Raw genomic sequence first — 25,145 nt, forward strand, 5'->3', positions numbered from 1 at the left:
GAGGCACTGCTCCTGGGTGGTCTGCCTGAGGAGGGTCTGGCTAGAGCTGGAGTAAAAGTAATCAGCAAAGTTCTTATCAGTGCAGTTGCAGAGAATACCTACTTGCTGAAGGTATTTATTATACATGAAGTTCCCACACAAACAATATCTTAATGTGATGTCCATTACATTGACTAATACATCAATTGATATCTTCTTGTAGCTTGTGAACCCTGAGATCTTTGAGTACAGTGGTGTGTGGCCCAAAGATCCTTTCGTCCCAGCTGCAAAACTCACTTCAGCCCTGGCTGCTCAGTTCTCGATTCCCATCAAGTTTGAGTATGCCAAGGGTGTTGTGGGTAAGGTATTTGCCCCCACTGCTGTCTCTGAAACAGTGCTGAATGTCCATAGAGGTATCCTGAACATTCTTCAGCTCAACATCAAGAAGACACAAAACGTCTATGAGTTGCAGGAGGTAAAACTTGTATATATGTTCATATGTAGATGCAAAACATGTTTCAGTAAGCAATGTTTGAGTTCCTCACTTATGCTCTCTTTTGTGTTAGGCTGGAGCTCAGGGAGTGTGCAAGACCCACTATGTGATCAGGGAAGATGCCAAGGCAGAGCGCATCCATTTGACCAAGAGCAAGGATCTCAATAACTGTCAGCAGAGAATCATGAAGGACTTTGGTCTGGCTTACACAGAGAAGTGTGTAGAGTGCCGGCAGGTATGAGCATAAGTATCTATTTTGGGGGTTGGAAAAACATAACCAGAAACACTTCACATGACAATACAACTCTGTGTTTTGTCTAAACAGAGAGGGGAGGCCCTGATGGGAGCTGCCACTTACAACTACCTCATGAAGCCCGCTGACAATGGTGCTCTGATCTTGGAGGCCACTGTTACTGAGCTCCATCAGTTCACACCATTCAATGAGATGTCAGGAGCTGCCCAAATGGAAGCAAAGTATGTTGACTGATTTGTGGTACAAAAGGAAAACATTTTCATTTTATTAAGCTTATAGGTTTAAAAGTTTCCCATGAACTACCTTTCACAGACAAATGTTGACTTTCGTTGAGATCAAGAAGGATCCAATTATTGTCCCCGATAATAACTATGTTCACCGTGGATCCATCCGGTATGAGTTTGCCACTGAGATTCTCCAGATGCCCATTCAGCTCCTTAAGATCAGCAACGCACGTGCTCAGGTACAGTGACTCAATGACTCTATCTATTATTTGATACAATAGCCTGACAATATGTAAAGCCAAAGATAACAAAGGTTTAATACAAGCACTTCATTATAATTGTTTAGGCTGTGAAGATCCTGAATCATCTGGTCACATACAACACGGCACCGGTCCATGAAGATGCTCCTCTTAAGTTTCTGCAGTTTATTCAGCTCCTGCGCATGGCAAGCTCTGAGACTATTAATGCCATCTGGGCTGAGTTCAAGGCCAAACCAGCTTACAGGTAAAAACAATTCTTGCTCAATTGCTCAAACAAAGACCCAATGACAGAAAAACTTTTTTTCAGACACTGGATCCTGGATGCTGTCCCCTCTATCGGAAGTTCAGTGGCTGTGAGATTCATCAAGGAGAAGTTTTTGGCTGGTGACATCACTATTTTTGAGGCTGCTCAGGCTCTGGTTGCCGCTGTGCATATGGTGGCTGCTGATCTGGAGACTGTCAAGCTTGTTGAAGTAAGTAAACCTTTAAATGATGTTTAAGCATTCTTATAGATTTCCTCATTAAGATGACTAAAAATTGTAGCATGAGGTGGTCTAGTGGTTAACACCATTACCTTCAACACATCTGTGACCCAGAGCCTCGATTCAGTTTTATGTAGCAACAATTGGTGTTTTTTAAATTTAAAGTAGGGACTCAGATCTACAAAACGCTATATCATACACCACAGTTGAGGAACAATGCGAAAGTAATTATGCTTTGAAAGTTGGTCAACTTGTAACCTCACTTTTGAGAAAATGTCCCTTGAATTTTTTCCTACACCTACTGGAGAGCTTCTGCGTTTAAACCTATTCGGCATCGTTCACACCCTCTAAAGCCCTAGCCCCACCATCTCTTTAAGGATTCACATGTGAGACCATAAGCTAAACAGAGAAGGTAAGGTAGTGTAGTAAACAACCAAAGATTTCAAGACTAAAAGTGGTGAAAGTAGTAGCCTAAAATAGGGAAAACTCCAGTTAAAAATGCACTTTATCTAGTCCTTGGCCTATATCCTAATCTGACTTTGAAAGTGTCCGGATAAAAATATTTTATAATTATTTGATAATTATGCATTATGCTTACCCAGACACTTGTCCAAAACTGATGGGTCATGTGACATAAATGATATAACCACCCCCAGCCACATGTAGCTAAGTGGATGGTTACTATTAACTGGACATGTACACATGTTCATGAAATACAATCGATGGCCATAATCAGCAATTACAAGTGGCTTTCTGAGATACAAATAATATTACTACAGAGATCATACACGTGCCGTTAGCTAGCAAGCCAGCAAGCTAACATTTGCTTGCTAGCTAACAGTACGCTTGAACTTGCAATGAAAATGACTTTCTGACTAAATTTGAAACTTGTAATATCTGAGAATGTAGCTACACTCTTACCAGTATACATGGATGAACATTTCATGGCAGTGTGTCTTTTCTGTTTGGTTTGTAGCAAGCTACAGCTTGTTGGGCCCGTTGTTGTGTCAAGTCACTTCGGTTCACACTGATCGTGTGCAGAAAGTAGTCCATCACAACTTTTTCCCACTAATCTTTGTCGATAGCACCTAATAAATTCTGGGCAACAATGTTGTTGAGCGCAGTAGCAACACATTTGCAGATCTCCATGGCTAGCATTATATCTTTCAAAAAAGCCACTGTAGCAAGGATTATTGACATATACCGAGCAGCTCATGTTATAGACAGAAGCGTGCTACATAGCAGACCAACACAAACTCATCTCTCGGCATGTCCAGCCCATTCATTAGCCCATTCATTATCTCAGCCAAACATGGCTAGCGGGAAGGTATTTTTCCATGGCTAAACCAACTAGGCTCCTAATTTAACAATTGTATTCATATTTACAGATGGCATACAAGTTTGTTATGAAGGCACATGACAGTTCACATGTTCCAGGAGGCATTTCTGAAAGAATAAACTGCAAATGCATCTCCTGTGAAGTAGTGATGTGCGACATACGCTTAGCTTTTTGAAGCTGGTCACATATGTGCTCGCGGCCGTCTGGTTGAGAATCCTGGACCCACTTTACTCCTTCTACACTGTCCTATCTCTTCAATATTTTGTAAGAAATTATATAAAGATGACTCAAAACAATACATTTTTCACCACCAGAGCCTGGCTTTCAACCACAAGATTCAGACACACCCAGTTCTACGTGAGCTCACCATGCTTGGTTATGGTACCATGGTTTCCAAATACTGTGTTGAACATCCCAACTGCCCCGCTGAACTTGTGAAGGTAAACTGGATGTATTTTCCTATAATCATTTACATTTGAGTCACTTAACAGATAGATGCTCTTACGATAGCTAGGTGAGATAGCAACATATCACAATCGTATCAAGTATATTTTCCCTCAAAAAAAGATTTATCAGCAAAATCAGTGCTATTGGGATACTCTTCAAAGAGGTAGATGTCATCTCATGTATATGATGATCTACTGATTGAGGTTATTCAAACATATCTACTGTACATGTCTTCCCACAGCCCATCCACGAACTTGCTGTTCAGGCTGTTGCTAATAGCAAATTTGAGGAACTCTCCATGGTTCTTAAAGCTCTGGGTAATGCTGGCCATCCTGCTAGCATTAAACCAATCACAAAGCTCCTGCCCGTGTTTGGAACTGCAGCTGCTGCTCTGCCCCTGAGAGTCCAGGCTGATGCAGTTTTGGCCCTGAGGAACATTGCTAAGAGGGAGCCTAGAATGGTGAGTACAGTCCCTCCATTAAATTGCAAATGACAACATCATGATTCTCATTGGCGAAGTCCATTCAAATCTCTGCATTATTGTTGTGAAATAGGTCCAGGAAGTTGCTGTGCAGTTGTTCATGGACAAGGCTCTCCACCCAGAGCTCCGCATGCTTGCCTGCATTGTTCTGTTTGAGACAAAGCCCCCAATGGGCCTGGTGATTACTTTAGCTAGCATTCTGAAAACAGAGAAAAATATGCAGGTGGCTAGCTTCACCTACTCTCACATGATGTCCCTGACCAGGAGCACCGCCCCTGACTTTGCCTCAGTGTAAGAGCGCTCTTTCACCTTTACATGTCATTACATCTCTCTCAATATCTATGGAATCAGATGTAATAACATAGTTGCTATTCCTTCATTTTAGTGCTGCTGCCTGCAATGTTGCTGTCAAGATGCTCAGCAACAAATTTAGAAGATTGAGCTGCCACTTCAGTCAAGCCATCCACCTGGATGCCTATTCCAGTAAGGTCCTCCTCTTATCTTCCTTGGCTTGCAACGACTGTTCCATTAGCATCATTCACTAAACATCAACAAAGTCATTCATTAACAGTAATTTTTCCCCATCTTAAAGATCCCCTGAGGATTGGTGCTGCTGCCAGTGCTTTCTACATCAACGATGCTGCCACCCTTTTCCCCAGAACTGTCGTGGCCAAAGCTCGCACCTACTTTGCTGGAGCAGCTGCTGATGTTCTTGAGGTAAAGGCGTTTTTTCAAAGTACCTTGAAATGATAATGATTGAGAACATTTAAAACACTTTTTAACTGTCCAAGCTTAATGTTTGACCCTTAGGTTGGAGTGAGAACTGAGGGAATCCAGGAGGCTCTTCTGAAATTACCCCCAGCTCCTGAAAATGCTGACAGGATCACCAAGATGAGGCGTGTCATTAAGGCTGTAAGTATCAACGACCACTACGTTACACATTTATCTTAAATTGCTTCAATCCCTGTGGATTTTTTAAATGAAATTGATCAATCAGGTTTGCTTTACTCATCTATCCACAGCTGTCTGACTGGAGGTCCCTAGCCACAAGCAAGCCCCTAGCCTCCATATATGTGAAGTTCTTTGGTCAGGAAATTGCCTTTGCCAACATCGACAAGTCCATCATCGATCAGGCACTTCAGGTACAACAGATGATATAACTTAATAGTCTCCAAAAGTATTCATAAAACATTCACAGTTGAGGGACAAAACAGCTAAACCTAATAATATCCCACAGCTTGCCAACAGTCCTTCTGCACACGCTTTGGGAAGAAATGCCTTGAAGGCACTGTTGGCTGGAGCAACTTTCCAGTATGTTAAGCCCCTGCTGGCTGCAGAGGTGCGTCGCATCTTCCCCACCGCTGTTGGTTTGCCCATGGAGCTCAGTTACTACACTGCTGCTGTCGCTAAAGCATACGTCAATGGTAACTATATCATAATAGTTCTTGCTTAGTAATTAGTAGTTCTTTGCTAGATCTCTGATCTCCCATATGAATGTGCTTTTATCTTTATGTTCTTAGTCCGTGCCACTCTGACACCTGCTCTGCCTGAAACCTTCCATGCTGCCCAGCTATTGAAAACAAACATTGAGCTACACGCCGAAGTTAGACCAAGGTAGGTATAAGACCAATATTTTCTGATGACATCATTAATACCACAAATCTTGGTAAATTTAACAAATGTCTCCTCTTCCTGTAGCATTGTCATGCATACATTTGCTGTGATGGGGGTGAACACTGCATTCATCCAGGCTGCTATTATGGCAAGAGCTAAGGTCCGCACAATTGTCCCTGCAAAATTTGCAGCACAGCTTGACATCGCTAATGGCAACTTCAAGTTTGAAGCTTTCCCTGTTTCCCCTCCTGAGCATATTGCTGCCGCACAGTAAGGGCAATCTTTTTCTTGGTCAGAAAAGAGGATGTAATAGCTGTTTAAATTAAGTTCATATTTTTTTAACACGGCTGCCGACCTACAGTTTTCTTGAGATCTATGTTCCTTCAAACAGCATTGAGACCTTTGCTGTGGCAAGAAATGTGGAGGATGTCCCAGCCGAGAGAATAACTCCCTTGATTCCTGCCCAAGGAGTAGCAAGAAGCACACAGCAGTCCAGGGATAAGTTCACATCTATGATTGCAGACTCTGCTGCCTCTTTTGCTGGAAGTTTGGTGAGTTTGTATGAAATACTTGTTCAAAACTAAATCCACATAAGCATTGCCAATCAGAAATGATTAACCACAGACCCCAGACATTTGATACATTTTGTGAATTTATATCATTTTTTCAGTCAAGATCTTCCGAGATCCTCTATTCTGATTTGCCATCCAACTTCAAGCCCATCATTAAGGCAATTGTAGTCCATCTTGAGGAGACAATCTGTGTCGAAAGGCTTGGAGTCAAAGCATGCTTTGAATTTACCTCAGAGAGTGCTGCCTTCATCAGAAACACTCTTTTCTACAACATGATTGGAAAGCATTCAGTCCTTATTTCTGTGAAACCATGTAAGCATTCATTTGGTAATAAGCCAAGTTCAGCATATACTTGCAACAATTTGTTTAGCTATTTGTAATGCATTCCATTTTTAGCAGCATCTGAACCCGCCATCGAGAGGCTGGAGTTTGAAGTGCAAGTTGGACCCAAGGCTGCAGAAAAGATTATCAAAGTCATCACCATGAACGAAGAGGAGGAAGCTCCCGAGGGAAAAACTGTACTGTTGAAGCTCAAGAAAATTCTGCTGCCTGAGCTGAAGAACGGCACCAGAGCTTCCTCTAGTTCCAGCAGCTCTAGTTCCAGCAGCTCTCGCTCTAGTAGTTCCCGCTCTAGATCCAGAAAATCAGAGAGCAGCAGCTCTTCCAGCTCCTCCAGCTCTCGCATCTCCAAGGTAAGGCTACTGTTTGTCACAAAACTCTTTGAGTCAGATATTTATGGAGTTGACAAACAAGGCACAGACTTGTTGCAAACATACATAGATGTTAAAAATGTGAAGAGAATTTATTAAATGTATTGGTATTTCTACCCAAATAGCGTGACGGCCCCGACCAGCCTTACAACCCCAACGACCGCAAATTCAAAAAGAATCACAAGGTACAATATTGAGGAATTTTCATCTACGATATGGTTGACAAAAATAAATGTTTGTATAAAAGTTTTTCCGTAAATACCCTGGCTTTTGCTGTTTGTTTGCAGGACTCTCAATCCACCTCCAATGTCATCTCCAGAAGCAAGAGCAGTGCCTCTAGCTTCCATGCCATCTACAAGCAGGTGACACTTCACCATCATAACTTGAGTCAAGATTATCATCTCTTTCATTGTGTGCCATTGGGAGAGAGCGCAGAGATGAATTAAGATTTAAAATGTGTTTCTCTTCTCAGGACAAATTCCTTGGCAATAAACTTGCCCCTATGGTGATCATCCTCTTCCGTTTAGTGAGAGCTGACCATAAGATAGAGGGATACCAGGTTACTGCTTACTTGAACAAAGCTACTTCCAGAATGCAGATCATTATGGCTGCCCTTGATGAGAACGACAACTGGAAACTGTGTGCTGATGGTGTTCTGCTCAGCAAACACAAAATCACTGTAAGATCAAATATCTTGTAAAATGGTGCTACAATATAAGTTTTCTGATAATTTTTTTAATGTTTAGCTTGTACCGTGGGTAGCAATAACAACTAATGTATACTAAAAAAATGTACACTTTATTTTGTTCTCCTAATTAGGCCAAGATTGCTTGGGGGGCAGAGTGCAAGGATTATAACACCTTTATCACTGCTGAGACTGGTCTTGTTGGTCCAAGCCCTGCAGTTCGTCTGAGGTTGTCTTGGGACAAACTCCCCAAGGTTCCCAAGGCTGTTTGGCGCTATGTTAGGATGTACGGTTACTCATTTGTTATTTACTAGTGATAGCTGAATAATGTTACAGAAAAAATCAAGAACAACTTCTGATTTGTGTAACCTTTTCTCTTCTAGCATGTCTGAATTCATCCCTGGGCACATCCCATATTACCTGGCTGACTTGGTTCCAATGCAAAAAGACAAAAATAGTGAGAAACAGATTCAATTCACTGTGGTTGCCACATCTGAAAGGACCCTGGATGTCATTCTGAAAACACCCAAGGTGAGGAACATTGTTTTTCCCACAATAGCATTTTCTGCTGTTTTATTTCTCCAGACTTCTCTTGGTTGACTGTTTCTGATGAGGATTTGTGTATCTAAAACACAGATGACACTGTATAAACTGGGTGTGAACCTCCCCTGTTCTCTGCCATTTGAGTCTATGACTGATCTTTCTCCCTTTGATGACAACATTGTTAACAAAATCCACTACTTGTTTTCTGAAGTCAACGCAGGTAAGCAGAAACAATAAAAAAAACTAAAAAACAAAACAATGTCACAGTACAACGTTAAAAAAGGCAAGGAAGGTATAAATTAACACTATTGTTTTCCAGTTAAATGTAGCATGGTCAGAGACACATTAACAACATTTAACAACAAGAAGTACAAGATCAACATGCCTCTCTCCTGCTACCAAGTTTTGGCTCAGGATTGCACCACAGAGCTCAAATTCATGGTTCTGCTGAAGAAGGATCATGCATCTGAACAAAACCACATCAATGTGAAAATCTCTGACATGTGAGTATTGTTTTAGAAAACAATTGCTTTTGACACAAATATATTTCTTAGTTCCATCAATAACAATGTATGAAATGTTATCTTTGACACTTCCAGCGATGTTGACCTGTACACTGAAGACCATGGTGTGATAGTGAAGGTCAATGAAATGGAAATTTCCAACGACAACCTCCCATACAAGGACCCCTCAGGTTTCTCATGCACCTTCAACCTTATTTATCAACATCACAATAACTAGAATAATCTAATGTACTGCAGTAATAAGATAATAGAAAATGGCCTCATCCATGTTTATTTTCTTGCCTAAGGTTCTATCAAGATCGATCGGAAGGGTGAAGGTGTGTCTCTCTATGCCCCAAGCCATGGTCTCCAAGAAGTCTACTTTGATAGCAACTCATGGAAGGTGATTGGAATCTTTTGTCATAATATCAATAATACTGTATCATTAAATTTATGAATAGCATATTACTTGTTTAAAAGGCTACCAAAATATAAGCTAAAGTTGTTCTAAGTTGTTGTGTGATTTTGGCACTCAGATTAAAGTTGTGGACTGGATGAAGGGACAGACCTGTGGACTCTGTGGAAAGGCTGATGGCGAAAACAGACAGGAGTACCGTACACCCAGTGGCCGCCTGACCAAGAGCTCAGTCAGCTTTGCCCATTCCTGGGTGCTTCCTTCTGATAGCTGCCGCGATGCGTCTGGTAAGTCTTAGACTACCACTTATGCTGCATTACAAATGTCAGTTCATTTAGTTAACATATTATTGCTGTACCTCTCTATGTCAGAATGTCTCATGAAGCTCGAGTCTGTGAAGCTGGAGAAGCAGGTGATTGTTGATGACAGGGAGTCCAAATGCTACTCTGTTGAGCCTGTGCTGCGCTGTCTGCCTGGATGCCTCCCAGTGAGGACCACCCCCATCACCATCGGTTTCCACTGCCTGCCCGTCGGTGAGTCTATAATGGACAACTGTTTTACTGAAGACACCATACTGTTCTGATGTATCCAATGAATACTGATCTGCAGTTCCTAATATCTTACTTTCTTTCCTATTACAGATTCCAACCTGAACCGCTCTGAAGGTCTGAGCAGCATCTATGAGAAGAGTGTGGACCTGATGGAGAAGGCAGAAGCCCATGTGGCCTGTCGCTGCTCTGAGCAGTGCATGTAGTGCTGTGGTGGAGCAGATACTGTAACTTTTATAACAGAAAATATGTAATTTCACATCACTGAGATGTAACCTACAACATTATTGACCACTCAAATTGTAATAAATCCAACTGTGCATTCAAAGATGGTCTCTGATACATTCATTTGCAAAAAGAGCCCTCTAATAAGAGACATTTAATGGCAATCACTTTTCAAGGTGAATTATGAAATAAAAAAAACTATTTAAAAAAAAGACGTCAGTTCCAAAAACACCTTCAGCTTGACAGAGTTATATTGTAAACACGCGCAACTTGCTATGACTGTTCAGTATACCATTTCCATTGCACTGCATCTACAACAAATACAATAGCTTAGACCAATATTGTTTTGTTGTCATCACAATCAATTGAAGGGAAAGACAGTTTGTCAATTTCATAAATCAATGTAAAGAACTATCTCTTTTCACATTTGGTGTTGGTGTATCAGCAACATTTCACTGAATGTACATTTTAAAATTATATTTAATATTTAAGGAAAAAAAACTATATTTACTATGATAACAAATACATTACGCTGTCTGACATTCAAATGTATAAAACTACATGACTTTAACAAAAGGTAATACAATGAAAATACTTTTGACATTAAATCTGTACAAATGACATCTAAGAACAAAAACATTACCTTAAAAACCACACTAACTTGTCCCTCTGTCACTCAGCAGTCAAAATATTATGGCTCTATACAAGGTCCGATAGGAATTCAGGGAACTCAATGAGGAACGCTGTATATGGCCCAGGAGGCCTGTAAACAGTAGCTATAAAAAGTGATTGAGTAGGCTGCATAGATTTCATGACTAGAAGCTCAAAAGACGAAAACGTCATTTTTTTTGTATAAATTGAAATTTGCTATCATAAATGTTAGCAACACCTCCGCCTTTGCGGGATGCACGGGGGATATGGTCACTAGTGTAGCCAGGAGGTGAGGCCTCATTTAACACAGTAAATTCATCAGGCTTAAGCCATGTTTCAGTCAGGCCAATCACATCAAGATTATGATCAGTGATTAGTTCATTGATTATAATTAATTATAATTGCCTTTGAAGTAAGGGATCTAACATTAAGTAGCCCTATTTTGAGATGTGAGGTATCATGATCTCTTTCAATAATGACAGGAATGGAGGTGGTCTTTATCCTAGTGAGATTGCTAAGGCGAACACCGCCATGTTTAGTTTTGCCCAACCTAGGTCGAGGCACAGACACGGTCTCAATGGTGATAGCTGAGCTGACTACACTGACTGGGCTAGTGGCAGACTCCACTATGCTGGCAGGCTGGCTAACAGCCTGCTGCCTGGCCTGCACCCTATTTCATTGTAGAGCTAGAGGAGTTAGAGCCCTGTCTATGTTGGCAGATAAGATGAGAGCACCCCTCCAGCTAGGATGGAGTCCGTCACTCCTCAGCAGGTCAGGCTTGGTCCTGTTTGTGGGTGAGTCCTAGAAAGAGGGCCAATTATCTACAAATTATATATTTTGGGAGGGGCAGAAAACAGTTTTCAACCAGCGATTGAGTTGTGAGACTCTGCTGTAGAGCTCATCACTCCCCCTAACTGGGAGGGGGGCAGAGACAATTACTCGATGCCGACACATCTTTCTAGCTGATTTACACGCAGAAGCTATGTTGCGCTTGGTGATCTCTGACTGTTTCATCCTAACATCGTTGGTGCCGACGTGGATAACAATATCTCTATACTCTCTACACTCGCCAGTTTTAGCTTTAGCCAGCACCATCTTCAGATTAGCCTCAACGTCGGTAGCCCTGTCCCCTGGTAAACAGTGTATGATCGCTGGATGATTCGTTTTAAGTATAATACTGCGGGTAATGGAGTCGCCAATGACTAGAGTTTTCAATTTGTCAGAGCTAATGAAGGGCTATATAGAGCCATAGAGATGTACGAAGGGCTATATGAATACATTTGATTTGATTTGATTTGATCAAAACACAGTCAGGGGCCTTGTCCGTCCCAAAAGCACTTGGCCTTGCCCCCATGGCAATCCAACTCGATGGATTCTCCATTCACCGAGCAGACAGGACATTGGATTCAGGAAAATTGACAGGGGGAGGTGTATGCCTCTTCATCAACAGTAAATGTTGTCCTGACCCTAGCGCAATGGAAGTCTCTACCCATTGCACTCCATAGACAGCCGGCCGTTAGGGTCAGGGTTGGTCAGGGAGGCCACGGTTCCACTGGACATGGTGACGCAGGGGAATCATAGGGAGCAAATTAGTCTGTTCATTATCGATTCACCTGCGTTTCCAGTGGTGCTGGGGATTCCCTGGCTGGCTAGTCACTATCCTAAGATTTCGTGGAGACAAGGGGTTCTCCAGGGGTGGTCAGAGAAGTGTTCTGGAAGGTTTCCATCGGTGCCACGTCGGTGGAGAGTCCAGACCAGGGTTCCACGGTGCGCATCCCCCCTGAATATGCTGATTTGGCAATCGCTTTCAGTAAGAAGAGAGCGACTAAATTACCACCTCATCGACAGGGGAATTGTGCAATAAATCTCCAGGTAAACACTGCGCTTCCCAAGAGTCACGTGGTACACATTGTCCCAGGTGGAGACGTTGGCTATGGAGACATATGTCACGGAATCTCTGGGGCAGGGGTACATTCGGCCCTCCATCTCACCCGTCTTTTTTTGTGAAGAAAAAGGAGGGAGGTCTCCGTCCGTGCATTGATTATAGAGGTCTAAATGCCATCACAGTGGGGTTTAGTTACCCACTACCTCTCATCGCTACGGCGGTGGAATCATTTCACGGAGCACAGTTTTTCACAAAACTGGATCTCAGGAGCGCGTATAGTCTGGTGCGTATTCGGGATGGAGATGAGTGGAAAACAGTGTTTAGTACCACATCGGGCCACTATGAGTACCTTGTCATGCCGTTTGGGTTATAGAATGCTCCAGCCGTCTTTCAATCCTTTGTAGACAAGATTCTCAGGGACCTGCACGGGCAGGGCGTGGTTGTCTATATCAATAATATTCCGATCTATTCCACCACCCGCGCCGCGCATGTGTCTCTGGTACGCAAGGTGCTTGGTAGACTGCTGGAGCATGACCTATACGTCAATGTCATCAGTGATGCATTTAATTGCCATTTTATTTCAGCGGGCTCTCTTTGAAAGAACTTCTAAGCCTATTCACAATGATATTAGGCTGAATGCTGATAGAGGAAACTTGCTGAATGATCAGAGAAATTATAGTCAAAGCTTTTCTTTTAGGTTATTTACAAAATAAGTCATGGATGCTTTGCTAGCAATAGACAACAATAAATCCACAGGGGGTATCCACTTGGATCCCGGGCTGCTTAAGTGTGCAGTGCCCATCATTGTTGGCTCAATAACCTAAAATGTTTTATTAAACATTATCAAGAAAGACAGTATTCCAAAAGTATGGAAATCAGCTCTTGTGCTACCACTCCATAGGGGCGGGGATAGTAGTGATCTTAATAATTATCTCCCCTTTTCAAGGCTTCCTTGTCTAGCTAAGATTCTAGAATTCTTGGCAAATGTACAACTTTGCTCCTTTTTTTCCAGATATATGTATTTTGAATGTAAACCAATCAGGGTTTAGGACAGGGCATAACACTATTAAAGCATCCCCACTCCGCTATGCAATCTGGTTTCAGAGCTGGTCATGGGTGCACCTCAGGCACGCTCAAGATCCTAAACAATATCATAACCGCCATCGATAAGAGACATTACTGTGCAGCCGTATTCATCGACCTGGCTAAGGCTTTCGACTCTGTCAATCACAACATTCTTATTAGCAGACTCAACAGCCTTGGTTTCTCAAATGATTGCCTTGCTTGGTTCACCAACTACTTCTCTGATAGAGTTCAGTGTGTCAAATCGGAGGGCTTGTTGTCCGGACCTCTGGCAGTCTCTATGGGGGTGCCACAGGGTTCAATTCTAGGGCCGACTCTCTTCTCTGTATACATCAATGATGTCGGTCTTGCTGCTGGTGATTCTTTGATCCACCTCTACACAGACGACACCATTCTGTATACCTTTGGCCCTTCTTTGGACACTGTGTTAACTAACCTCCAGACGAGCTTCAATTCCATACAACTCTCCTTCCGTGGCCTCCAACTGCTCTTAAATGCAAGTTAAACCAAATGCATGCTTTTCAACCAATCGCTGCCTGCACAGCATCACTACTCTGGAAGGTTCTGACTTGGAATATGTGGACAATTACAAATACCTAGGTGTCTGGTTAGACTGTAAACTCTCCTTCCAGACTCACATTAAACATCTCCAATCCAAAATTAAATCTAGAATCGGCTTCCTATTTCGCAACAAAGCATCCTTCACTCATGCTGCCAAACACACCCACGTAAAACTGGCCATCCTACCGATCCTCAACTTTGGCGATGTCATTTACAAAATAGCCTCCAACACTCTACTCAACAAATTGGATGCAGTCTATCAGATAAATAGAGAAAAATAACTAATGTAATATTTAAAGAAAAATTAAGTTTGTAGTAAAGAACTGACTTAGATGGACTTAGATGGACATTGATCTGTGAAGGGCTAAATGGCAGTGGGGCAGGTTAACCTAACCTACGGGTGTATGTGGCCACCTCAGAACTAGTGATAACCAACTCAACAGGCTTTATTATTGGCACATACTGATCTCAACTTATGTAACATTAGTTAATTATATATTTTGTTACGATTGTTTTTGTCGATAGAGCATTTCTTTAAAAGGCGGACTGGGACTGTTGTTCCTCACATCACACTGGCCATGAGAGCAGTAGTACTTGCACTGACTCTAGCCCTTGTGGGTAAGTACAGTTTTTCTGTCTTATTCTAGTGCAGATATTATAACTAACTTCATGTAAATATAATTAAGTTATGTAAATATTGAAATGTACAATTCTGTATCTATGACATTTTTTGAAAAACATTCAGTAACATATTGTGACAATTATTTTTGTTTTATCTTGTAGCAAGTCAATCTGTTAACTTTGGTAAGTACATATTATTTTTATGGATTTTTACTTATGTTTATTAGGTAGTTTCACTTCTGCATTTTTTTCTAGTTGAATAAATTAAGTAAAACCAGTTCTCAGATCACAAGATCATCAAATATGTTTTGATTGTTATTACAGCCCCTGATTTTGCTGCCAGTAAGACCTATGTGTACAAGTATGAGGCACTGCTCCTGGGTGGTCTGCCTGAGGAGGGTCTGGCTAGAGCTGGAGTAAAAGTAATCAGCAAAGTTCTTATCAGTGCAGTTGCAGAGAATACCTACTTGCTGAAGGTATTTATTATACATGAAGTTCCCACACAAACAATATCTTAATGTGATGTCCATTACATTGACTAATACATCAATTGATATCTTCTTGTAGCTTGTGAACCCTGAGATCTTTGAGTACAGTGGTGTGTGGCCCAAAGATCCTTTCGTCCCAGCTGCAAAACTCACTTCAGCCCTGGCTGCTCAGTTCTCGATTCCCATCAAGTTTGAGTATGCCAAGGGTGTTGTGGGTAAGGTATTTGCCCCCACTGCTGTCTCTGAAACAGTGCTGAATGTCCATAGAGGTATCCTGAACATTCTTCAGCTCAACATCAAGAAGACACAAAACGTCTATGAGTTGCAGGAGGTAAAACTTGTATATATGTTCATATGTAGATGCAAAACATGTTTCAGTAAGCAATGTTTGAGTTCCTCACTTATGCTCTCTTTTGTGTTAGGCTGGAGCTCAGGGAGTGTGCAAGACCCACTATGTGATCAGGGAAGATGCCAAGGCAGAGCGCATCCATTTGACCAAGAGCAAGGATCTCAATAACTGTCAGCAGAGAATCATGAAGGACTTTGGTCTGGCTTACACAGAGAAGTGTGTAGAGTGCCGGCAGGTATGAGCATAAGTATCTATTTTGGGGGTTGGAAAAACATAACCAGAAACACTTCACATGACAATACAACTCTGTGTTTTGTCTAAACAGAGAGGGGAGGCCCTGATGGGAGCTGCCACTTACAACTACCTCATGAAGCCCGCTGACAATGGTGCTCTGATCTTGGAGGCCACTGTTACTGAGCTCCATCAGTTCACACCATTCAATGAGATGTCAGGAGCTGCCCAAATGGAAGCAAAGTATGTTGACTGATTTGTGGTACAAAAGGAAAACATTTTCATTTTATTAAGCTTATAGGTTTAAAAGTTTCCCATGAACTACCTTTCACAGACAAATGTTGACTTTCGTTGAGATCAAGAAGGATCCAATTATTGTCCCCGATAATAACTATGTTCACCGTGGATCCATCCGGTATGAGTTTGCCACTGAGATTCTCCAGATGCCCATTCAGCTCCTTAAGATCAGCAACGCACGTGCTCAGGTACAGTGACTCAATGACTCTATTGTTTGATACAATAGCCTGACAATATGTAAAGCCAAAGATAACAAAGGTTTAATACAAGCACTTCATTATAATTGTTTAGGCTGTGAAGATCCTGAATCATCTGGTCACATACAACACGGCACCGGTCCATGAAGATGCTCCTCTTAAGTTTCTGCAGTTTATTCAGCTCCTGCGCATGGCAAGCTCTGAGACTATTAATGCCATCTGGGCTGAGTTCAAGGCCAAACCAGCTTACAGGTAAAAAAAAATATTGCTCAATTGCTCAAACAAAGACACAATGACAGAAAACCTTTTTTTCAGAAACTGGATCCTGGATGCTGTCCCCTCTATCGGAAGTTCAGTGGCTGTGAGATTCATCAAGGAGAAGTTTTTGGCTGGTGACATCACTATTTTTGAGGCTGCTCAGGCTCTGGTTGCCGCTGTGCATATGGTGGCTGCTGATCTGGAGACTGTCAAGCTTGTTGAAGTAAGTAAACCTTTAAATGATGTTTAAGCATTCTTATAGATTTCCTCATTAAGATGACTAAAAATTGTAGCATGAGGTGGTCTAGTGGTTAACACCATTACCTTCAACACATCTGTGACCCAGAGCCTTGATTCAGTTTTATGTAGCAACATTTGGTGTTTTTTAAATTTAAAGTAGGGACTCAGATCTACAAAACGCTATATCATACACCACAGTTGAGGAACAATGCGAAAGTAATTCTGCTTTGAAAGTTGGTCAACTTGTAACCTCACTTTTGAGAAAATGTCCCTTGAATTTTTTCCTACACCTACTGGAGAGCTTCTGCGTTTAAACCTATTCGGCATCGTTCACACCCTCTAAAGCCCTAGCCCCACCATCTCTTTAAGGATTCACATGTGAGACCATGAGCTAAACAGAGAAGGTAAGGTAGTGTAGTAAACAACCAAAGATTTCAAGACTAAAAGTGGTGAAAGTAGTAGCCTAAAATAGGGAAAACTCCAGTTAAAAATGCACTTTATCTAGTCCTTGGCCTATATCCTAATCTGACTTTGAAAGTGTCCGGATAAAAATATTTTATAATTATTTGATAATTATGCATTATGCTTACCCAGACACTTGTCCAAAACTGATGGGTCATGTGACATAAATGATATAACCACCCCCAGCCACATGTAGCTAAGTGGATGGTTACTATTAACTGGACATGTACACATGTTCATGAAATACAATCGATGGCCGTTATCAGCAATTACAAGTGGCTTTCTGAGATACAAATAATATTACTACAGAGATCATACACGTGCCGTTAGCTAGCAAGCCAGCAAGCTAACATTTGCTAGCTAGCTAACAGTACGCTTGAACTTGCAATGAAAATGACTTTCTGACTAAATTTGAAACTTGTAATATCTGAGAATGTAGCTACACTCTTACCAGTATACATGGATGAACATTTCATGGCAGTGTGTCTTTTCTGTTTGGTTTGTAGCAAGCTACAGCTTGTTGGGCCCGTTGTTGTGTCAAGTCACTTCGGTTCACACTGATCGTGTGCAGAAAGTAGTCCATCACAACTTTTTCCCACTAATCTTTGTCGATAGCACCTAATAAATTCTGGGCAACATTTGCAGATCTCCATGGCTAGCATTATATCTTTCAAAAAAGCCACTGTAGCAAGGATTATTGACATATACCGAGCAGCTCATGTTATAGACAGAAGCGTGCTACATAGCAGACCAACACAAACTCATCTCTCGGCATGTCCAGCCCATTCATTAGCCCATTCATTATCTCAGCCAATCATGGCTAGCGGGAAGGTATTTTTCCATGGCTAAACCAACTAGGCTCCTAATTTAACAATTGTATTCATATTTACAGATGGCATACAAGTTTGTTATGAAGGCACATGACAGTTCACATGTTCCAGGAGGCATTTCTGAAAGAATAAACTGCAAATGCATCTCCTGTGAAGTAGTGATGTGCGACATACGCTTAGCTTTTTGAAGCTGGTCACATATGTGCTCGCGGCCGTCTGGTTGAGAATCCTGGACCCACTTTACTCCTTCTACACTGTCCTATCTCTTCAATATTTTGTAAGAAATTATATAAAGATGACTCAAAACAATACATTTTTCACCACCAGAGCCTGGCTTTCAACCACAAGATTCAGACACACCCAGTTCTACGTGAGCTCACCATGCTTGGTTATGGTACCATGGTTTCCAAATACTGTGTTGAACATCCCAACTGCCCCGCTGAACTTGTGAAGGTAAACTGGATGTATTTTCCTATAATCATTTACATTTGAGTCACTTAACAGATAGATGCTCTTACGATAGCTAGGTGAGATAGCAACATATCACAATCGTATCAAGTATATTTTCCCTCAAAAAAAGATTTATCAGCAAAATCAGTGCTATTGGGATACTCTTCAAAGAGGTAGATGTCATCTCATGTATATGATGATCTACTGATTGAGGTTATTCAAACATATCTACTGTACATGTCTTCCCACAGCCCATCCACGAACTTGCTGTTCAGGCTGTTGCTAATAGCAAATTTGAGGAACTCTCCATGGTTCTTAAAGCTCTGGGTAATGCTGGCCATCCTGCTAGCATTAAACCAATCACAAAGCTCCTGCCCGTGTTTGGAACTGCAGCTGCTGCTCTGCCCCTGAGAGTCCAGGCTGATGCAGTTTTGGCCCTGAGGAACATTGCTAAGAGGGAGCCTAGAATGGTGAGTACAGTCCCTCCATTAAATTGCAAATGACAACATCATGATTCTCATTGGCGAAGTCCATTCAAATCTCTGCATTATTGTTGTGAAATAGGTCCAGGAAGTTGCTGTGCAGTTGTTCATGGACAAGGCTCTCCACCCAGAGCTCCGCATGCTTGCCTGCATTGTTCTGTTTGAGACAAAGCCCCCAATGGGCCTGGTGATTACTTTAGCTAGCATTCTGAAAACAGAGAAAAATATGCAGGTGGCTAGCTTCACCTACTCTCACATGATGTCCCTGACCAGGAGCACCGCCCCTGACTTTGCCTCAGTGTAAGAGCGCTCTTTCACCTTTACATGTCATTACATCTCTCTCAATATCTATGGAATCAGATGTAATAACATAGTTGCTATTCCTTCATTTTAGTGCTGCTGCCTGCAATGTTGCTGTCAAGATGCTCAGCAACAAATTTAGAAGATTGAGCTGCCACTTCAGTCAAGCCATCCACCTGGATGCCTATTCCAGTAAGGTCCTCCTCTTATCTTCCTTGGCTTGCAACGACTGTTCCATTAGCATCATTCACTAAACATCAACAAAGTCATTCATTAACAGTAATTTTTCCCCATCTTAAAGATCCCCTGAGGATTGGTGCTGCTGCCAGTGCTTTCTACATCAACGATGCTGCCACCCTTTTCCCCAGAACTGTCGTGGCCAAAGCTCGCACCTACTTTGCTGGAGCAGCTGCTGATGTTCTTGAGGTAAAGGCGTTTTTTCAAAGTACCTTGAAATGATAATGATTGAGAACATTTAAAACACTTTTTAACTGTCCAAGCTTAATGTTTGACCCTTAGGTTGGAGTGAGAACTGAGGGAATCCAGGAGGCTCTTCTGAAATTACCCCCAGCTCCTGAAAATGCTGACAGGATCACCAAGATGAGGCGTGTCATTAAGGCTGTAAGTATCAACGACCACTACGTTACACATTTATCTTAAATTGCTTCAATCCCTGTGGATTTTTTAAATGAAATTGATCAATCAGGTTTGCTTTACTCATCTATCCACAGCTGTCTGACTGGAGGTCCCTAGCCACAAGCAAGCCCCTAGCCTCCATATATGTGAAGTTCTTTGGTCAGGAAATTGCCTTTGCCAACATCGACAAGTCCATCATCGATCAGGCACTTCAGGTACAACAGATGATATAACTTAATAGTCTCCAAAAGTATTCATAAAACATTCACAGTTGAGGGACAAAACAGCTAAACCTAATAATATCCCACAGCTTGCCAACAGTCCTTCTGCACACGCTTTGGGAAGAAATGCCTTGAAGGCACTGTTGGCTGGAGCAACTTTCCAGTATGTTAAGCCCCTGCTGGCTGCAGAGGTGCGTCGCATCTTCCCCACCGCTGTTGGTTTGCCCATGGAGCTCAGTTACTACACTGCTGCTGTCGCTAAAGCATACGTCAATGGTAACTATATCATAATAGTTCTTGCTTAGTAATTAGTAGTTCTTTGCTAGATCTCTGATCTCCCATATGAATGTGCTTTTATCTTTATGTTCTTAGTCCGTGCCACTCTGACACCTGCTCTGCCTGAAACCTTCCATGCTGCCCAGCTATTGAAAACAAACATTGAGCTACACGCCGAAGTTAGACCAAGGTAAGTAAGACCAATATTTTCTGATGACATCATTAATACCACAAATCTTGGTAAATTTAACAAATGTCTCCTCTTCCTGTAGCATTGTCATGCATACATTTGCTGTGATGGGAGTGAACACTGCATTCATCCAGGCTGCTATTATGGCAAGAGCTAAGGTCCGCACAATTGTCCCTGCAAAATTTGCAGCACAGCTTGACATCGCTAATGGCAACTTCAAGTTTGAAGCTTTCCCTGTTTCCCCTCCTGAGCATATTGCTGCCGCACAGTAAGGGCAATCTTTTTCTTGGTCAGAAAAGAGGATGTAATAGCTGTTTAAATTAAGTTAATATTTTTTTAACACGGCTGCCGACCTACAGTTTTCTTGAGATCTATGTTCCTTCAAACAGCATTGAGACCTTTGCTGTGGCAAGAAATGTGGAGGATGTCCCAGCCGAGAGAATAACTCCCTTGATTCCTGCCCAAGGAGTAGCAAGAAGCACACAGCAGTCCAGGGATAAGTTAACATCTATGATTGCAGATTCTGCTGCCTCTTTTGCTGGAAGTTTGGTGAGTTTGTATGAAATACTTGTTCAAAACTAAATCCACATAAGCATTGCCAATCAGAAATGATTAACCACAGACCCCAGACATTTGATACATTTTGTGAATTTATATCATTTTTTCAGTCAAGATCTTCCGAGATCCTCTATTCTGATTTGCCATCCAACTTCAAGCCCATCATTAAGGCAATTGTAGTCCATCTTGAGGAGACAATCTGTGTCGAAAGGCTTGGAGTCAAAGCATGCTTTGAATTTACCTCAGAGAGTGCTGCCTTCATCAGAAACACTCTTTTCTACAACATGATTGGAAAGCATTCAGTCCTTATTTCTGTGAAACCATGTAAGCATTCATTTGGTAATAAGCCAAGTTCAGCATATACTTGCAACAATTTGTTTAGCTATTTGTAATGCATTCCATTTTTAGCAGCATCTGAACCCGCCATCGAGAGGCTGGAGTTTGAAGTGCAAGTTGGACCCAAGGCTGCAGAAAAGATTATCAAAGTCATCACCATGAACGAAGAGGAGGAAGCTCCCGAGGGAAAAACTGTACTGTTGAAGCTCAAGAAAATTCTGCTGCCTGATCTGAAGAACGGCACCAGAGCTTCCTCTAGTTCCAGCAGCTCTAGTTCCAGCAGCTCTCGCTCTAGTAGTTCCCGCTCTAGATCCAGAAAATCAGAGAGCAGCAGCTCTTCCAGCTCCTCCAGCTCTCGCATCTCCAAGGTAAGGCTACTGTTTGTCACCAAACTCTTTGTGTCAGATATTTATGGAGTTGACAAACAAGGCACAGACTTGTTGCAAACATACATAGATGTTAAAAATGTGAAGAGAATTTATTAAATGTATTGGTATTTCTACCCAAATAGCGTGACGGCCCCGACCAGCCTTACAACCCCAACGACCGCAAATTCAAAAAGAATCACAAGGTACAATATTGAGGAATTTTCATCCACGATATGGTTGACAAAAATAAATGTTTGTATAAAAGTTTTTCCGTAAATACCCTGGGTTTTGCTGTTTGTTTGCAGGACTCTCAATCCACCTCCAATGTCATCTCCAGAAGCAAGAGCAGTGCCTCTAGCTTCCATGCCATCTACAAGCAGGTGACACTTCACCATCATAACTTGAGTCAAGATTATCATCTCTTTCATTGTGTGCCATTGGGAGAGAGCGCAGAGATGAATTAAGATTTAAAATGTGTTTCTCTTCTCAGGACAAATTCCTTGGCAATAAACTTGCCCCTATGGTGATCATCCTCTTCCGTTTAGTGAGAGCTGACCATAAGATAGAGGGATACCAGGTTACTGCTTACTTGAACAAAGCTACTTCCAGACTGCAGATCATTATGGCTGCCCTTGATGAGAACGACAACTGGAAACTGTGTGCTGATGGTGTTCTGCTCAGCAAACACAAAGTCACTGTAAGATCAAATATCTTGTAAAATGGTGCTACAATATAAGTTTTCTGATCATTTTTTTAATGTTTAGCTTGTACCGTGGGTAGCAATAACAACTAATGTATACTAAAAAAATGTACACTTTATTTTGTTCTCCTAATTAGGCCAAGATTGCTTGGGGGGCAGAGTGCAAGGATTATAACACCTTTATCACTGCTGAGACTGGTCTTGTTGGTCCAAGCCCTGCAGTTCGTCTGAGGTTGTCTTGGGACAAACTCCCCAAGGTTCCCAAGGCTGTTTGGCGCTATGTTAGGATGTACGGTTACTCATTTGTTATTTACTAGTGATAGCTGAATAATGTTACAGAAAAAATCAAGAACAACTTCTGATTTGTGTAACCTTTTCTCTTCTAGCGTGTCTGAATTCATCCCTGGGTACATCCCATATTACCTGGCTGACTTGGTTCCAATGCAAAAAGACAAAAATAATGAGAAACAGATTCAATTCACTGTGGTTGCCACATCTGAAAGGACCCTGGATGTCATTCTGAAAACACCCAAGGTGAGGAACATTGTTTTTCCCACAATAGCATCTTCTGCTGTTTTATTTCTCCAGACTTCTCTTCTTGGTTGACTGTTTCTGATGAGGATTTGTGTATCTAAATCACAGATGACACTGTATAAACTGGGTGTGAACCTCCCCTGTTCTCTGCCATTTGAGTCTATGACTGATCTTTCTCCCTTTGATGACAACATTGTTAACAAAATCCACTACTTGTTTTCTGAAGTCAACGCAGGTAAGCAGAAACAATAAAAAAACAAAAAAACAAAACAATGTCACAGTACAACGTTAAAAAAGGCAAGGAAGGTATAAATTAACACTATTGTTTTCCAGTTAAATGTAGCATGGTCAGAGACACATTGACAACATTTAACAACAAGAAGTACAAGATCAACATGCCTCTCTCCTGCTACCAAGTTTTGGCTCAGGATTGCACCACAGAGCTCAAATTCATGGTTCTGCTGAAGAAGGATCATGCATCTGAACAAAACCACATCAATGTGAAAATCTCTGACATGTGAGTATTGTTTTAGAAAACAATTGCTTTTGACAGAAATATATTTCTTAGTTCCATCAATAACAATGTATGAAATGTTATCTTTGACACTTCCAGCGATGTTGACCTGTACACTGAAGACCATGGTGTGATAGTGAAGGTCAATGAAATGGAAATTTCCAACGACAACCTCCCATACAAGGACCCCTCAGGTTTCTCATGCACCTTCAACCTTATTTATCAACATCACAATAACTAGAATAATCTAATGTACTGCAGTAATAAGATAATAGAAAATGGCCTCATCCATAAACTACAACATTGTTTATTTTCTTGCCTAAGGTTCTATCAAGATCGATCGGAAGGGTAAAGGCGTGTCTCTCTATGCCCCAAGCCATGGTCTCCAAGAAGTCTACTTTGATAAGTACTCATGGAAGGTGATTGGAATCTTATGTCATAATATCAATAATACTGTATCATTAAATTTATGAATAGCATATTACTTGTTTAAAAGGCTACCAAAATATAAGCTAAAGTTGTTCTAAGTTGTTGTGTGATTTTGGCACTCAGATTAAAGTTGTGGACTGGATGAAGGGACAGACCTGTGGACTCTGTGGAAAGGCTGATGGCGAAAACAGACAGGAGTACCGTACACCCAGTGGCCGCCTGACCAAGAGCTCAGTCAGCTTTGCCCATTCCTGGGTGCTTCCTTCTGATAGCTGCCGCGATGCGTCTGGTAAGTCTTAGCCTACCACTTATGCTGCATTACAAATGTCAGTTCATTTAGTTAACATATTATTGCTGTACCTCTCTATGTCAGAATGTCTCATGAAGCTCGAGTCTGTGAAGCTGGAGAAGCAGGTGATTGTTGATGACAGGGAGTCCAAATGCTACTCTGTTGAGCCTGTGCTGCGCTGTCTGCCTGGATGCCTCCCAGTGAGGACCACCCCCATCACCATCGGTTTCCACTGCCTGCCCGTCGGTGAGTCTATAATGGACAACTGTTTTACTGAAGACACCATACTGTTCTGATGTATCCAATAAATACTGATCTGCAGTTCCTAATATCTTACTTTCTTTCCTATTACAGATTCCAACCTGAACCGCTCTGAAGGTCTGAGCAGCATCTATGAGAAGAGTGTGGACCTGATGGAGAAGGCAGAAGCCCATGTGGCCTGTCGCTGCTCTGAGCAGTGCATGTAGTGCTGTGGTGGAGCAGATACTGTAACTTTTATAACAGAAAATATGTAATTTCACATCACTGAGATGTAACCTACAACATTATTGACCACTCAAATTGTAATAAATCCAACTGTGCATTCAAAGATGGTCTCTGATACATTCATTTGCAAAAAAAAGCCCTCTAATAAGAGACATTTAATGGCAATCACTTTTCAAGGTGAATTATGAAATAAAAAAAACTATTTAAAAAAAAGACGTCAGTTCCAAAAACACCTTCAGCTTGACAGAGGAGTTATATTGTAAACACGCGCAACTTGCTATGACTGTTCAGTATACCATTTCCATTGCACTGCATCTACAACAAATACAATAGCTTAGACCAATATTGTTTTGTTGTCATCACAATCAATTGAAGGGAAAGACAGTTTGTCAATTTCATAAATCAATGTAAAGAACTATATCTCTTTTCACATTTGGTGTTGGTGTATCA

General features: G+C 41.6%; 2 protein-coding genes across 3 annotated transcripts; both read left to right on the plus strand.

Moving 5' to 3' along the window:
* LOC110519394 (vitellogenin-like) lies at positions 1–9,876 on the plus strand. Its single transcript, XM_036969118.1, has 32 exons — positions 1–111; positions 203–454; positions 546–707; positions 798–946; positions 1,038–1,188; positions 1,296–1,453; positions 1,517–1,682; positions 3,345–3,470; positions 3,719–3,937; positions 4,032–4,249; positions 4,344–4,441; positions 4,551–4,675; positions 4,769–4,870; positions 4,981–5,100; positions 5,196–5,382; positions 5,479–5,572; positions 5,657–5,842; positions 5,964–6,123; positions 6,243–6,456; positions 6,544–6,836; positions 6,980–7,039; positions 7,142–7,216; positions 7,327–7,533; positions 7,674–7,825; positions 7,923–8,070; positions 8,176–8,302; positions 8,402–8,585; positions 8,682–8,776; positions 8,894–8,988; positions 9,122–9,287; positions 9,372–9,533; positions 9,642–9,876. Exons 3-32 carry the CDS (start codon positions 657–659, stop codon positions 9,752–9,754), a joined length of 4,401 nt encoding a protein of 1,466 aa, XP_036825013.1. The 5' UTR covers positions 1–111; positions 203–454; positions 546–656; the 3' UTR covers positions 9,755–9,876.
* A 5,064-nt stretch (positions 9,877–14,940) lies between these two features.
* LOC110515334 (vitellogenin-like) lies at positions 14,941–24,798 on the plus strand. 2 transcript variants are annotated; one of them, XM_036969106.1, is made up of 32 exons: positions 14,941–15,050; positions 15,142–15,393; positions 15,485–15,646; positions 15,737–15,885; positions 15,977–16,127; positions 16,231–16,388; positions 16,452–16,617; positions 18,254–18,379; positions 18,628–18,846; positions 18,941–19,158; positions 19,253–19,350; positions 19,460–19,584; positions 19,678–19,779; positions 19,890–20,009; positions 20,105–20,291; positions 20,388–20,481; positions 20,564–20,749; positions 20,871–21,030; positions 21,150–21,363; positions 21,448–21,743; positions 21,887–21,946; positions 22,049–22,123; positions 22,234–22,440; positions 22,581–22,732; positions 22,830–22,977; positions 23,086–23,212; positions 23,311–23,494; positions 23,591–23,685; positions 23,816–23,910; positions 24,044–24,209; positions 24,294–24,455; positions 24,564–24,798. In XM_036969106.1, exons 3-32 carry the CDS (start codon positions 15,596–15,598, stop codon positions 24,674–24,676), a joined length of 4,404 nt encoding a protein of 1,467 aa, XP_036825001.1. In that variant the 5' UTR covers positions 14,941–15,050; positions 15,142–15,393; positions 15,485–15,595; the 3' UTR covers positions 24,677–24,798. The 2 variants fall into 2 exon arrangements, with proteins under 2 accessions (XP_036825001.1, XP_036825000.1); XM_036969105.1 differs by lacking the exons at positions 14,941–15,050; positions 15,142–15,393; positions 15,485–15,646; ... (1 more) ...; positions 15,977–16,127; positions 16,231–16,388 and having other exon boundaries at positions 16,414–16,617; positions 21,451–21,743.
* The last annotated feature ends 347 nt before the right edge of the window (positions 24,799–25,145 follow it).

This window comes from Oncorhynchus mykiss, chromosome 30, assembly GCF_013265735.2.
Source record: "Oncorhynchus mykiss isolate Arlee chromosome 30, USDA_OmykA_1.1, whole genome shotgun sequence".
NCBI lineage: Eukaryota > Metazoa > Chordata > Actinopteri > Salmoniformes > Salmonidae > Oncorhynchus > Oncorhynchus mykiss.

Coding starts and splice junctions, on each gene's coding strand:
- LOC110519394 (XM_036969118.1), top strand. CDS start 657: ATGAAGGACTTTGGTCTGGCTTACACAGAGAAGTGTGTAGAGTGCCGG. Junction 1,189..1,295: donor TCAGCAACGCACGTGCTCAG/GTACAGTGACTC, acceptor ATAATTGTTTAG/GCTGTGAAGATCCTGAATCA. Junction 9,534..9,641: donor TTTCCACTGCCTGCCCGTCG/GTGAGTCTATAA, acceptor TTCCTATTACAG/ATTCCAACCTGAACCGCTCT.
- LOC110515334 (XM_036969106.1), top strand. CDS start 15,596: ATGAAGGACTTTGGTCTGGCTTACACAGAGAAGTGTGTAGAGTGCCGG. Junction 23,213..23,310: donor GTTTTCTGAAGTCAACGCAG/GTAAGCAGAAAC, acceptor ATTGTTTTCCAG/TTAAATGTAGCATGGTCAGA. Junction 24,210..24,293: donor TAGCTGCCGCGATGCGTCTG/GTAAGTCTTAGC, acceptor TCTCTATGTCAG/AATGTCTCATGAAGCTCGAG.